The sequence below is a fragment of the Myotis yumanensis genome, unplaced genomic scaffold (assembly GCF_028538775.1).
Source record: "Myotis yumanensis isolate MYYU_CA2020_CCGP unplaced genomic scaffold, mMyoYum1.0.hap1 SCAF_3, whole genome shotgun sequence".
NCBI classification, from domain to species: Eukaryota; Metazoa; Chordata; class Mammalia; order Chiroptera; family Vespertilionidae; genus Myotis; species Myotis yumanensis.
Genome location: NW_027223754.1, coordinates 87,398,399 through 87,414,250, shown reverse-complemented (window position 1 = coordinate 87,414,250; position 15,852 = coordinate 87,398,399). Strand labels below are relative to the sequence as shown.

The following is a 15,852-nucleotide window of genomic DNA, read 5'->3' as shown; positions in this document are numbered from 1 at the left end:
TTGTTTTTCTGATCAAACTTTTTAGGATATATATATTTGCTGAATCCCATTGATGATACAGCAAAATCACATGATGATACAGCAAAAACATTATTTGACCTTCCTTGAGTCAACAACAACACATAAGGCAAGGGATGAAGGTGATTAAACCTGATGCCTTGAGGAGAGATCAGTGCAAAAGTCTGAAAGGAGACTATAGATAGCTATTTATAGGTTTAGCATGTGTGCTATGTGGCTCCAATTGAGCCATATACAACCTATACTTTATTATAGTCACTTGTGTGTCTTAACATTTAGTTCAATTCATAGCTTCTAAATTTGCTATATAATTATGTTTGCTTATATGTCAAGATGTGGATAATTATCAAGTGCTTAGCTGTGCTAGAACTAATAAGTATTTTCTAAAGTCAGAAATTGCATTTTCACAGTGATGTCAAAATGCTAGAATCCATTCTTACACAGTGGGTACTTACATTATTTCAATCCTTATAAGACTAGATTTTTGTCTTTGGATTACCCTGTGTAATGGAAAATGATACACTTCCTAGAGATAATCTTAAATTAAGATTGATAATAGTAGCCCACTAGCCTCACATAATCCTTCTAGTAAGATTACTGCTAAAGCTCATTCACTTATTTGACAAATATTTATAACTACTATATTCTAGTTACCACAGAACAAAAATAGTTAAAAGGCATCTCTTAGCCTTAAGGAACTTAAAATCCCCTAAGAGAAAAAAATATATGTACATCATAATATTAGGTGGTGTATAAATACATAACCAAGAAGTGTTACAAATAACTTGACCTAGGTCTTCAAGGATGGGTAGAATTTTAAGAGGCAGTAATGAAGGAATGAATAAGATGCCCAGGTAACAGCATTAACAAAACCATGGAGAAAGGAAAACATCACATGAGTATGTGAGTAATCATGTTTGGCTGCAAAAATGATTAGATATGTGATTAGACCTATCAAGAGAAAGGTAGGACAGAACTGTGTAAGGCTTTATTATGTCAAGAAATCTAGACTTCCTTGAGTGAACCAGCCAACTAAAGGCTCTTTATGATAAGAAGTGAAAAGCTCAAAGTAATATGGGAAGATTATTTTAGTGGCTCTTGGCCTAAAGATACAGAACCTCACAATATTCTGGCATAAAATAGGAAGGAAATAAGAGAGAGTCTGAAGAAAATTTCAAGTATAAATTCATTGCTAGGAAAAAAAACTTTGTACTCCAAAAGGATTTTAGGAATGAGTACAAATTACGCAGAATCTTAGTAGCAGAATATACTGAACATCTGCAGTATATTATAGTTTAATTCAGTTTGCCTGTGTAAGTAAGTTAGTTATACTTTATTCTTTAAGTCAGAAGTTCCCAACTGGTGTGCAGGGAAGCCTTACAGGTGTGTGATAGTATTGATCCTCTTAGTCCTTAGAGTTGCAGGTTTACAGGTCTCAGTTCCCTTCGATTTACTACAATGTGCTGGGTATCTGTGAGCCATTGTATGAATAAGGTTGAAGCATATTTTGGGTTACTTCTAAGCAAATAATTTTAAAAATGTTAGTGTAGGTACCTTTTAACCTTTATAGTACTTACAATAGTCACATATTCAGGGAACAAAACTCTAGAATTTATTCTCTATTATAATTCAACACCCAAAGAAAAACTAAATGATGAGTGCTACCACTTTAATTGTTTTCTCCTTTCCAAATACACCAAATGTACTACAGTACCTGAAATTTACCAAAGATACACTGTATTGGGAAATTAAAGTAACATTATGCTCTCTATTATATAGATATTAAAAGAAAAATAACATAAAAACATACCTGTGGGGCATAACCAGGAGGCACGTAAATAGGAGGCACAGAACCATTTGGAGACATCATTGGAACCTGAGCAGGACCTGAATGGGCCACAGAAATAATGTATTAATCCAGGATTACTTAGCAAGCTAAAGTTGAAAACAATTTGAATTACACCTGAATACTTCATTTAAACGAAACACTCAAACTAATAGGAACTATATAACTATAAAAAGAAACTCAGATGATTCAAAAGTTATAATATATAAAACTTTATCTTATAAAGTACACTGACTGCTTTACCTGCAGCTGTTTCTCAAACTTGCCTGGTGATCTTAATAGTTACCAGAGAAACTTTTAAAAATATAGATTTCCAGGCTCTCCTAAAGATTTTTATTTAGTATGCTTATAGTAAATGGAGTCCTGAATCAGTATATTTACTTTACAAATATCCCAGGTGACTCTTATTATTGTGCAAATGTAGAAACACTGATCTCGAGGAAAATAAAACCAAACTTTGCATATAAAACAAATGAAAGATAAAAAGGCAAAATTTTGAAAAGTAATAGGAAAAATCAAGAAAAACTCAAGAGGAAAAAAACAATAAAAGGAAGAATAGTTAGGAATTTGGAACTTGCTTTGTTAGGGTTAAATAAGCCTCTTGTGTAATGCATAAGTCATGTCTGTGCGGGCCTGAGAACAAATAAAAACACCACATGTATTTTTAGTCACAGAAAAAAGGTTTTTGTTTCTTACACTGAGAAGTTCTTTAAAAAGAAAGAAAATTCAGCTTGTTTTATTCTACATTTCCTTTCATTTTTACAGTGTTACCTTTTCCAAACAACTTTTATAAATATATCTTGTTTACCTTCTCTCTTAACCTTTCTGAGATAAAACAGACACTTTGGAAGGTGTGTTTTATTCTTTCTAGGAACTAAAATGTTACTTGCTTTATTTAACTTAAAAAGAAAATCTCACCTTCAGATCCCCTTTTCCTGGTAACTTTAGACTGCATTGTCCCGTCACCCAATTGTTTTAATAACTTGAAATGAAACTTTCTCAAAGAGCCTTACTCATTTCTAAGGAAAGAGAGGTACCCAAGAGTCTGATGAAGAACGTAATGGGGAAAGAGTTCCTTTTATATGTAGAATTTCAACCTGTAGTACATATAATGGATCTTAGTTATAAAAGAGGAAAAACTTAATTATAGGGCAGGAAAGAAACAAATTTCACTGGTAACATTACACATAAGTCAGAAAAACAAAATAAAGAGCATGGAGGTTGCCAGCAATTCTATAGATAGCACCGTTCCTCTTTCTAAGGAATAAGGGGTAATGATCAACAACAAAGTGGTAGTGGGAGTAGGAAAAGGGAGGTGAGAGATAGGGAAAGAAACTGAAAAAAGAATGTAGGAAAAAGGGGGATCCAGGAAAGGAAATACTAAACAGTGGAAAGGGAAAAGGGGAGAGAGGAGAGAAGGGAGGGTAGGGAACAAGATAAAGGCAAGAAGGGAGAGAGGAAGGGAGGGGCAGAGGAGGAGAAGCAACAGAAGAATAGGGAGGGTAAGGGAGAGGACAGGAAGAGAATACAGAGGGGCTGGAAGGAAAGGAGAGAAGGGGAGAGTAAAGAAAGGAATAGGAGAAAGGGAAGAGAAGGGGTAGGGAAGGAAGAGTAGGGAAAACACTCAAGTAGTTAAGAGGAAGTATGGAGTGCATGTGTATGTATGTGTGGGGGGCAGACTACCAAATTATGCTATGTAATAGATGATTATAAAAATAACTTTTCAATAAAATACTCTTCCCATTCAAATCTAGCCCACTAAATACATGAAGTTGTTCAGAATACTATCTTACAATATCTAATTATATATAGCTAATACTAACTTACTGTGTGCCAGGCCTTTTATGGTTTTTTTTTCCTCTTTATACTTATTCTATTAGGGAAATATTATTACTCTCATTTTCCTGATGTGGAAATTAAGGCAGAGAGGTTAAGCTTACCTAAGTGGTAAAATCAGGATACAAAATCAGGCAGTTTCATTTCTAAGGATATAGTTCAATTACATATTCAGGAAACATTAAAATAGAATATTATGCATTACTGGTAACTAATGTAATTTGAGACTTAAGCATGTGCTGATGTTTCTAAGAAAGGTTAAGGCCTCATTATCTTTATACTCTTGAAAAAGAAAGGAAAAACAAATTTTTCTGAAATTTAAGACGTTACTTATTAATTTACTAAATAAAATTTGTGAGGTGCTAAATAAAATTTGTGAGGCAAGAAAGGCTTCATCTAAAACTCACCTTTTAACTTCTATACGCTGGACTCAAGAAAAAACGAGAACAGTTTTAACTAATGCTGGTTTACTTCTGAATCCTGACAGTTGGCTTAGACAGATATTATTAATCATATGTGAAATTTAACTGGGAACCAGAAAGAGAATTCCTTGAAAATCTTGTTTGTAATCTTAATAAAGGAATTTAACATTTATTGAGTTTCTACTATATATGCCACGGACTGTGATTCCTTTCACATGTTGTCAAATTTAATCCTTGTATCAAGTCATCAGTGTAGTGTTTTTTGTTTTTTCTTTTTAGCCATCAGGGTAAAAAAGTTACTGCTGATTAAATTTAAAACTGTAAAACTACATAACTACTTTGGGTTGCCCTTCTTTTACTAAAAACATCAATATGTGGTTATAATTCAAACAATATTATACTTTGAAAGCTGTCAAATAGTTTATAATTTAGTAGTATGAAATTCTACTTTAGCCTTTAATTGTATTTAAGTGTGTTACTGAAAACAGAATAAAACAAACCCAACCCAAAATAAACCAGTTGTAAATATATTACTAGTTGCAGTATTGGAATAATGATTAACTAATTTCCCTAGGAAGTAATCATTTCACGCTAGCAAGTAAATTTCCTTATCCTGAGGTGGAAATGGTGCATGGTTAGCTTTTAAAGAGGCAATTCAGGGGTACTATATTTATATCTAAAATACTGGTGTGAAGTAACACTGAAAACTGAACTTTACATAAAACTACCATTGTGTAAATATAGCAAATACAAGTACTGATGTTTCGAACTACAATATTTACATTTCTGTTGCTATTCCTGACTATAGTAGCTAAGTCCTAAAACCTTACATACTTGATGCAAATGATTGATTACCTCCTTAATACAATGATACTTTTTAATTTAGGGAAATACTAAAAGATTAACTACAAACCCTAATTAAAAGCAGTGAGGGGAATTTTATTCCAATGAAGCAGCTAAATGTGTTACAGATTGTACCATTAAATGCACATCTGCATATGAGTAGCTATATCTGAATCACCGTAGATACACCCAGCAGCTTCTGAATAATCTATATGATTTGAGCAAAATCTGCCCCAAGTCATAGAGCTATTATTTTTAAGGTCATATTTCTTATTCCAAAATCTTGCAGAAGAAGAAACATTTTTATTCACCAATCATCTTAAGAAATTTGAGAGCCCCCTCACCTCAATTCCTTAGAAGTGCCATCAATAACTTATTAAAGGTGATATATCATCTAGTACAAGTAAAATTCTATTTTCTTTATTAGCATACGTTCACATTTAAGTTCTTTTAAACGAATGTACAAATATTTCTGAGTTTAAATTCTTAAAATGAAACGAGCTGCTGATGTGCTACACATTCTCTTTATAAGCAAGCTTTCACAATGGCTTCCAAATATTCTGATGCCAATGTTCAGATTTCAGTTGTAAAAACAAAAAAGAGATAAAAACGCTGGAAAGAAATATTCTGTGAAATATAAAATCAGCCCAACTCTAGAGTCTTATCTTTTATAACTGCGTGGCAACAATTTAAAATATTTTTATAGCGATAGGTTTGGCAGCTACTGAAACACACACATACACACACACACACACACACACACACACACACGGAAGCACACGTTAGCTTAATACAGCACTTCCTATGCTTTAAAATAAAAACAGAAGGTTCAAAAACAGTCAGCAAATCTTACCACTCATTTTGTTTTTACAGTAGCAGCAGGGAACAAGAAAATCCAACAAGGAAACAGCGTAGTACACGTTAACAGTTTTAATTGGAGAACGGTTCGCTTTTTTTCCCCCAAAGCTGAGGAAAGAGCCTTTGACCGAGTCACGTGACGCTATCACGTGGCCTGCAGTTAACCGCGGAAAGGGAAGAAGGAAAAGCAACCGTTCCTGTAGGCAGCGTTTCGGATATAGTAAATGATTAAATGATTTCTCCTGTCGCTGCCTTGAATTTGACCTTCTTTCAAATTCCCTTATAAGCCAACTCAAACGCTCATTAAAATACAAGTACAAAAATATTTGATGTAAAGCGATTCTCTTTGTTTACGTGCTCCTCCAGTAATATCCCAGGCAAAATCTTCTAATTCAAATTTTATTATCCAGCCTGCACTTTTCCTTTAGAAAGTTTAGGATATGTATAACATTAATTTAGAGGATTCACTGTAGAATATCTTTGTGTAACTTGATCCACATTCCATACTCAGCCCTTAAAAATGCCCATAAAGAATTGACTAAGAACATAAGCTTGATCAATGTATTCCCCAAAGGGGGATTTATGTTTCAGGCTGGTATTTACCCCTGAAGCTAATAATAACGGCTACTACTTTTATTTTGGTTTTCTTTTTCTTTTCTTTTTCTCTCTCTCTTTTAAAATTTAAGATTTACCCTGGATATTAATACGGATATTTGGTGGATGGCATTTTTACTCATATCTGTGAAAACTGAAAAGATAGATCATGGGTTTGGGTTTAGGCTTAGAGCACTTTACCCAGGCACAGATGGAGACCAGGAAGGAGACCAAAGATTACAAGAGAGGGGAAGAAGACTGTAAAAACTTTTGGAGGCCTTTTCATCACTTTATGGTGATATGTTAGTTAAGGAAATGTATTAATAGTTAACACAAATATACAGGTAATGATAATTATTATGATTTGTAACAAGTTGCAGAATGGAAAGAAAATGAATTTTGGTATAAAAAGATAAGTTTTAATAACAGCTTCCATATTTATTAGCAAGGCAATTTATTCTTTGAATCTGCTTCCTTCCGCAAAAAGGTTAAAATAACCTCATAGCATTGTGAGAATCATATTTGATAAATTTAAAGTACTAAATATGGTTGGCACTGCTCAATAAATGATAGTTAATATACATAAAAGTATGATCACTATTCCCTGCCTCCCCCCCCCCCCCCCAAAAAAATAAAGTTATAGAGTGCAGAGTATATACCAGGCATCATCAGGAGTGTTTTACATGTTTAACCCACGTAATCTTCATAATAATTAAAGTAGGCATCAGGCAAAGAAACTAAATGAAGTTAAGTAATATGCTAAGGGCACACAATGAAGAAAATTCAGTATCTAAGGCTATATTAAACAGTTAACCATGTTCAAAAGGCCAGTCTCCAAAATAAGTGAACAAGAACTGACAAGGGATGACATCAAGATAAGACCTTAAAAGACCATTCTCACACACGAGGAAGGGTAATTGTTAACTTCTGAGTTCCTACTAAAAGGCAAGGCTGGACTGAAATAATTCCAACCATGCCTCTGATCTTCAGTCCCTAAACAAAAAGCAAGCCCCTGCAAGCCCACTTCCTCATTTTGGCTGTGTTCTCACACAGCTGTGTTTCCATTTCTTTCTTTTTTTTTAAAATTAATTTTTATTGTTGACAGTATGATAGATGTCCCCATTTCTCCCTTTTGCCCCCTTCCACCCACTGGTTACCTTTTCAATTGTGCTCAGTAGAACCATTTCCCCCGTTATAAATTCCCTTATGTTCTCAACCTTTTCACAGAACAGCTGTTCATATACTTCCCTTAAATGAAACCTGGCTCTCCCCTAGGACAGTTTTTCTAGCAGCCCCTGGGAGCAGAGACCTCCCTTTCTCTTCTGAGGCAGTCTCCAGATACCCCAAGGCTGCTTCCTCATTACCACTGTTGTTCCCATTTCATGCTAAAGTTTCTTTTTCCTTGAGGTTATACCATATGAGTATGTAACTTTCTACCCCATCTAACTGCTGTCATGCTCAGTCCTCACTGAGAACTTTGGCACTATTTCACAGTTTTCAAAAATCTAGCCTCAAACTTTCTTGACCTCTTCTCTTCCATTCTGTTCAAAGACATATCATGAAACTTTCACTTAGAATTCCACTCTCATGTTAGAAATCTTAGTTTCATGAACAAAATAAACTGATGAACAAAAGAGATCCAGAAACATAGAAGTATGGAACAGACTGACAAATCTCAGAAGGAAAGCAGGGGTGGGTAGAGAGTGATTAACTGGGGAACTTATATGCAAAGCCCATGGACACAGACAATAGTGCAGTGAAGGCCTGGGAGAGGTGGATGCGGGGTGGAAGGGGTCAATGGGGGAATAAAGGACATCTGTAATACTTTCAACAATAAAGATACATTTTTAAAAAAATATATTTTATTGATTTTTTACAGAGAGGAAGGGAGAGAGATAGAGAGCTAGAAACATCGATGAGAGAGAAACATCGATCAGCTGCCTCCTGCACACTCCCCACCGGGGATGTGCCTGCAACCAAGGTACATGCCCTTGACCGGAATCGAACCTGGGACCCTTGAGTCCGCAGGCCGACGCTCTATCCACTGAGCCAAACCGGTTCGGCTAAAGATACATTTTTAAAAAGTTTAATGTTTAAGTCTCTGGCCACCATATCTATCTTTCACCTCTCCAGTTCTCTTCTACATGTGTTTTTTTCTCATAATGATCTCCCCTTTCTTCTGATTCAACACTGCCTTCATAGACTGATTTTCTTTCCCAACCTCTCCCCTGAAAAATCCCCAAATCCAATCAATCAGATAATCACCTTCCCTTCTCTTAGACCTGAACTGTAGAAATCAAATAACACTCAAGCCCTAGCTGGTTTGGCTCAATGGATAGGGTGTCAGCCTGTGGACTGAAGAGTCTTGGGTTCGATTACCATCAAGGGCACATGCCTGGGTTGTGGGCTTGATCCCCAGCAGAGGGCATGTAGGAGGCAACCAATCATTCTTCCCATCATTGATGTTTTTATCTTTCTCTCCTGCTCCCTTCCTCTCTGAAGACAATAAAAATATATTTAAAAAATAGCACTCAGACTGTCATGCTTATAAATTTAGTTATCTACAACTTCAACTCAACTGTCAGTATTGCTCAGGAGTTCTTTCAGGAATTTATCAATGATTAATAACCATCCTGTTTTCTAGAGAGATTATCAGAGATCCTCACTACTCTTTTTTAAAAAATATATATATATTTTATTGATTTTTTCTACAGAGAGGAAGGGAGAGGGACAGAGAGTTAGAAACATTGATGAGAGAGAAACATCGATCAGCTGCCTCCTGCACACTCCCTACTGGGTATGTGCCCGCAACCAAGGTACATGCCCTTGGCTGGAATCAAACCCGGGACCTTTGAGTGTGCAGGCTGACGTTCTATCCACTGAGCCAAACCAGTCAGGGCCTCACTACTCTTTAAAGACCTTCCCCAAACTGACCTCATCCACATATCTCAGCATAAAATTGAACCCTTTCAATGTTATTTTCAGAATTATTGTTCCTTTACTAGGTCAAAGCTATCTCTCCACATTTACACTTGTTATTACCTCCACTTTCTTCTCCACTGGGTCTTTGCTTTATTGGTCATTTTGGTCTCATTCAGTATTTTCACCTGTCTTTAGGACCATTCTAAGGAGACTCCGTTCTATACCTTTACTATTGTTGCAATTGCCACAAAGTTCTAATGCTGAGAATTAGTGACATGATCCATACTTTCAAGGGTCTTTCAGTTATAATGAAGAAAGTATAAAATAGATGTATTTTATATTTCCTAAAGAACTTGTTAATTCAAGAAAGTGCATAAGTCAAAAATTTCCATATAAAACAAAGTGAGAGGATACACTGAGAGTATTACAATTATAGAAATGCATTATACAGCGATGAGCATATTTTACATTTTCTTGAATTTCTGGAATAGTTTGAGAAGGGTAGATGTTAGTTCTTCTTTGAATATCCTGTAAAATTCACCCGTGAAGTCATCCAGTCCAGAACATTTGTTGGAGTTTTTGATTTCATTGGTTGTAACTAGTTTGTTCAGATTTTGTTTCTTCTTGACTCAATTTTGAAAGATTGTATGTATTTAGAAATTTATGCAGATTGTCCAATCTGTTGGCACATAGTTGTTCATAGTATTTTCTTATAATCCCTTTGTATTTCTGTGGTGCCAGTTGTTACTTTTCTTCTTTCATTTCTGATTTTATTTATTTGGGGCCCCTCTCTTTTTTTCTTGTTTATCTTTTCAAAGAACCAGCTCCTGGTTTCTTTGATCTTTTGTATTTTTTTTAGACTATTCCATTTATCCCCATACTGATCATTATTTTCATTCTTCTATTCACTTTGGACTTCGTTGGTCTTTTTCTAGTTCCTTTAAGTGTAAAATTAGATTAAGCTTTTTCTTGTTTCTTGAGGTAGGCCTATAATACTATAAATTTCCCTTTCAGGATTGCTTTTGCTGTGTCCCAGAGATTTTGAGTTTTCATTTGTCTCAAGGTAACTTTTGATTTCTTCCTTCATCTCATTGTTAACCCATTTATGTTTAGTAACATATTAGTTAGCCTTGATGTGTTTGTGTTTTTCAAAAATTTTTTCTTGAAATTGGTTACTAGTTTCATACCATTGTGGTTAGAGAAGAGGCTTTTATGTTGTGTGCATAAATGTTTACAAGGCTTATATCCTTTGTTGGATTAATCCCTTTATCATTATGTAATGTCCTTCTTTTTCTCTTATTATAGTTTTTGTTTTAATATCTACTTTGTTAGATTTAAGTATTGGTACCCCAGTTTTTTGGTCTCTATTTACATAAAATATAATTTTCCATTCCTTTACTTTCAATCTTTGTCTTTTGTTTTGATGTGGGTTTCCTATAGAAAGCATACATATACATGGGTCTTGTTTTCATATCCATTCAGCTCCCTGAGTTTTTTGATTGGAGCATTTAATCCATTTACACTTAAAGTGATTACTGATAGGTACATATTTATTGCCACTGTATTCTTTATAATTATGTTGGCCTTCTTTTTCTTTCTTCTTAAAGAAATCCTTTTAACATTTCATAATCTCTGTACATTGTTTTGACCTCTAGCCTTTATTTTATTTAGTTCTTTTTCTCCAGATTGCTCTTATTCTTTCATTTGGGGCATGTTTTTTGTATCCCCATTTTAGCTGTCTCTCTGTACTTGTTTCTGTATATTAAGTAGATCTGCTGTCTCCAGTCTTGGTATGGTTGCCTAATGTAGTAGGTATCTTGTGAGTTTCAATGACACAGTCTGATGATTATTGGAGGTGCTCCAGAAATGTCCAGTGTGTCGGTTCTGTGAGCCTTCTGTTGTAGTTGAGTCTTGATTGCTTTTGGCCTGTCAGTGGGTGGGGTTGACTCTCAGACTGGCTGACTCCGAGGATTGACCTTGACCACAGTGCACAAGTTGTACTGTGGGAGCTGACCCGATGAAGTGAAATTTGCCCCAGCATGATCTGGTGCCGCTGAGATCTCCCTTTGGGTGTGCCACTTGCAGAGCTAGTTGGGTCATGCTCAGATGTGGTCTGAAGGTTTCCACAGGACAGTGCTGATTCTGGTGCCTCCTGAAAGGATCTCTGGCACAGGTCAATGTCATATGCTGCCTGTGACCAGCCCTGGGCTACCTTTTTGGGGTTACAAAGAGATCCACAGTTTGTGGTTGCATCTTCTAAACCTGGTTGTACATGGGAGGGCCCAAGCTGTATACCAAGGCCAGCTGCCACCCATGCCAAGCCCAGGGGCAGGTCAACAAAAGTCACAAGACAGATCTGCCTCTGCCTGCCAGCTGTTCAACCAACTCCTGAGTCTGCATGTCTGCACATTGGGCGCAGCCTGACTACAGCCAGCAGACTCCTCTGCAGGGTGCAAGATTGGCAGGGTGGGGATACAGGGAGTCAGGAGGGTGGGGCTAGTGGACCTCCTGTAAGGGTGGTGTGTTATTGGTCAGGCTCACAGGGGAGAAAAATGGCCCCTTTCCCAGAGCCACAAAATGCAGCTTCTCCACATACCCATCTCCGACACTCCCTGAGACTGCTTGAACCTCCTCAAGAGCTAAGAAAGTCTCTACTGAGGACACATGTTGGCTGCATAGTTTCCATTTTCCCTTTCTTACCTGATAAAATGACAATTTTAGAAAAGTTAGTATGAACCGGTTTTTGTTTTTGTTTTTCAAAAACACTAGCAATTATTTTGCAGAGGGCTCTCTTAAATTAAACCATGACATGTTATACCAATTGTATGGAATTCCTGGTAACATTTTAACACATATCTGAACTACTAATTTTCAGGTAGGCTTGTCAACACAATCACTAGCACTATACTTGGGTGATATTGTTTAGAAGCACTTACTGGGTTGGGTTTCAGGCACTAATCTAAGGGCTTTACAGATATTAACTTATTTAATCTGTATAATATTCCTATGAAATCGAACAACTACTATTTCCATTTCATAGGTGAGGAAACTAAGATACAAAGATATTAAGTAACTTGCAAAGTCTCACAGCTAGCAAGCTGAAAATAGAATTTCCTATTGATAGGAAATGCTTATTTGTTAAGGCTACATAATACCTGGCAACATTTATTCACATGAGGTAGGCAAGTAGTAATTGCCTTAAGTCTAGAAATTTCACTAATTGGTGATTATAATTTGAGAATAGAATCAGGCAGAAAATTACAGAAGATAAAAAATCATGGTCGCCCTGACTGTTTTGGCTCAGTGGATAGAGCGTTGGCCTGCAGACTGAAGCGTCCCAGGTTCGATTCCAGTCAAGGGCATGTACCTTGCTTGCGGGCACATCCCCAGTATGGGGCGTGCAAGACCAGCTGATCGATGTTTCTCTCTCATCGATGTTTCTAATTCTCTATCCCACTCCCTTCCTCTCTGTAAAAAAATCATGGTCATTATTCACTGCTTAGATGATTTGGGGCCTAAGTATGATTCAGAATTATGGGCAATTTCATTTATCTGTGTACAGGTAATTGAATATTCCTATAATTGTATTGCTAAGGATTTATATATATCATTGAGAAGCACACTGAGAAAGTTTGAAGCATGACTGCATCTGTTTCGAAACAAAAGTATTTTTAGTGCTTTTTAGAAAGCTACAAAGGCTGATATTAATGTGCATACATACAGCAGCTTGTGAACACTGCTATTTTTAGTATCAGTCTAAAGTGAACAATGATGAATCATTCTTTGTTATCCTAGTAGGAAATAGTGCTTGGGATTAACTGCAGCACATTAGGTTAACTATGTCTCAATAACTGCACATCTACATGCTGACATCAGGCAGTGATATGGATCAATGATGCAAATCCTATCAGAATCTAACATTAAGGCAAGAAGGGTTGAAAAAAAAAGTGCCCATGTGACAGGGCAAACCAGTCATCCAACACGTGCACAGACTGCATTAAATCATTACTGCTAATGTTGAAAAGGGTTGTGCTAGGTTCTTTTTACATATTAGGTAAGCTTTAAAATTTTAGATTATAGATTTCCCACATGACAGACTATATTTAAGTTTCCTCACAGTTTCTGTGGTTTAAGGTCGACCTTAAGGTTCCACTAGTGCATATGAGTTATCTAGGTTCTTTGGACACACATGTTGTAGAATGAGCCACCATTAATTAAGCATCCTATATAATAAAAGCCTAATATGCTAAGTGTCCAGTTGGCTGGTCAGCCGTTCAACCAATCAAAGCGTAATATGCTAATGATATGCTAAGGCTGCTCAACCGCTCGCTATGACAAGCACTGACCACCAGGGGGCAGACAGTCAACCAGTTGACCAGTCACTATGACATGTACTGACCACCAGGGGGCAAATGCTCTGACTGGTAGGTTAGCTTGCTACTGGGGTCCAGCTGATCGGGACTGAGTGAGATGGACCAGACATGCCCTGGAGCCCTCCTGCAATCCCTCCCTGGCTGGCCAACCTCCTGCGTCCCTCCCCAACCCTGATTGTGCACCGGTGGGGTCCCTTGGCCTGGCCTGCGCCTTCTCACAGTCCAGGACCCCTCGGGGGACGTGGGTGAGCCGGTTTTGGCCCGATCCCGCAGGCCAGGCTGAGGGATCTCAATGGTGTACAAATTCATGCACTGGGCCTCTAGTTTTATGTAAAATGTTATGCTTGACAAGTAACATTTAGGTTTAGATTTGGAACATTACAGGGTGGTCTCACAATTCATTGTTACTTCAGAATCTTTTTCCCACTGTCACCTTTTTGGGGGTTTTTATTGCTTTTAGTTTTATTGACATCAAAATACTAATATCTATTATGATTACAGATGATTGGAGAAGATGACTTATTATGAGTAACCATATATAATGTTTCAAAATATCTTCTCCCTTAATTAAACATACCTACCTGAAATTTGAGATTTCCTCTCCTGTAACAGAATGGAACCTATCCCTGGAGGCTTGACACAGAATGTTCCCATTCTGCTGTAGGTTCTTTTGAAAAGAAACTAGGCTTCTAGACTTTATAGCATTATCCTTCCTTCTATTTTATCACTTCCCAGGAGAACTGGACAGTCAAAGGGATATGACAACTGGAGATGTTTAATATCTTTTCTTGTATCATCATTAACTTGACATAATCAGCCTAACTTGAAAACATGCCAAGGATCCTTTCCTATGCTCTCAGGCACTTGCTAGTTTGTTTCTTATGAGAAATTGAAAAAAAGGAAAACAAAGAAAAGAAAAAGGAAAAGGTTCATTTGTTTTTTAAACTGTTAATTATCTGAAAGAAATATCTGGAAAATATAAAAATTACTGAGACAGTGCCCTGGCTGGTGTTACTCAGTGGTTGGAGTGTCATCCTGTACACCATGAAGTGGTGGGTTTGATTCCTGGTCAGGGCTCATACCTAGGTTGCAGGTTTGATACCTGGTCAGGCAAGTATGGGAGGTAACCAATTGATGCTTCTCTCTCACATCAGTATTTCTCTCCCTCCCCCAACCCCTTCTCTCCAAAAACATAAAAAAAATCAATAAACATATCCTCAGGTGAGGATTAAAAAAACAAAAACAAAACAAAAATGACTAAATAGTTGTCTTCATATTTCTTTTTGAGGGGCACTCTTTAAATCTGGATTTTCTATGGTAAAGAATAAATGCTATTTCTAATGGAAAACACTTCTATACTTACTATATATCAACTTTCATCAGGAGGCGACTGGACTATAAGGTCTTATTTTTCCTCTATCACGATTTGCATATTGTGATCATCTGCTGTCTTTCCCTAATTTATCCTACTCATTCCAACCTTCTCTGGGCAAGTCCCTGTCAACTAATAGGGTCTTAAATGGAAAAGGGAGATTAAAAATTCACTGTGTTGTTGACATGTGAAAGACTGCAAAGAGTTAGGAGAAAACTCCACAAAAGGCAAAGGTAGGAATAGAGGCCTCATTTCCCTCTCATTCACTTCAGGTTCAAACATTACCGGACTGGAAAATAGAGTCTTATTTATGTAGACTAGTGGCCCGGTGCACGAAATTCATGCATAGGGGAGGATGTGTTCCTCAGCCTGGCTTGCACCCTCTCCAATTTGGGACCCCTCGAAAAATGTCCTGCCAGTTTACAGGGATCGGGCCTAAATCAGCAGTCGGACATCCCTCTCGTAATCCAGGACTGCTGGCTCCTAACCGCTCACCTGCCTGCCTGCCTGCCTGCCCGATTGCCTCTAACCACTCCACCTGCCGGCCTGCTCGCCCCCAACTGCCCCCCCCCCCCCGCCAGCCTGCTCACCCCCAACTGCCCCCACTGATGGCCTGCTTGCCCCTACTTTCCTTCCCCACTGGCCTGCTCATCCCCAACCGTCACCCTGCTGGCCTGCTTACTCCAAACTGCCCCCCTGCTATCCTGATCACCTCCAACTGACCCCCACTAATGGCCTGCTTGCCCCCCAACTGCCACCCCTGCTGGT

General features: G+C 37.4%; 1 protein-coding gene across 4 annotated transcripts in view; it reads right to left on the bottom strand.

The window, feature by feature from the left end:
• The window catches only part of FNDC3A (fibronectin type III domain containing 3A), a 202,616-nt gene that overhangs the window by 83,114 nt on the left and 103,650 nt on the right, over positions 1-15,852 (bottom strand). For 3 of the 4 annotated variants that reach the window (XM_070409066.1, XM_070409064.1, XM_070409065.1), the window contains one exon: positions 1,829-1,905. In XM_070409066.1, the coding sequence (XP_070265167.1) occupies positions 1,829-1,905 (77 nt within the window). Of the gene's footprint in view, positions 1-1,828; positions 1,906-5,818; positions 5,938-15,852 lie in introns of those variants that run through there. The other variant, XM_070409067.1, reaches the window with a different exon arrangement.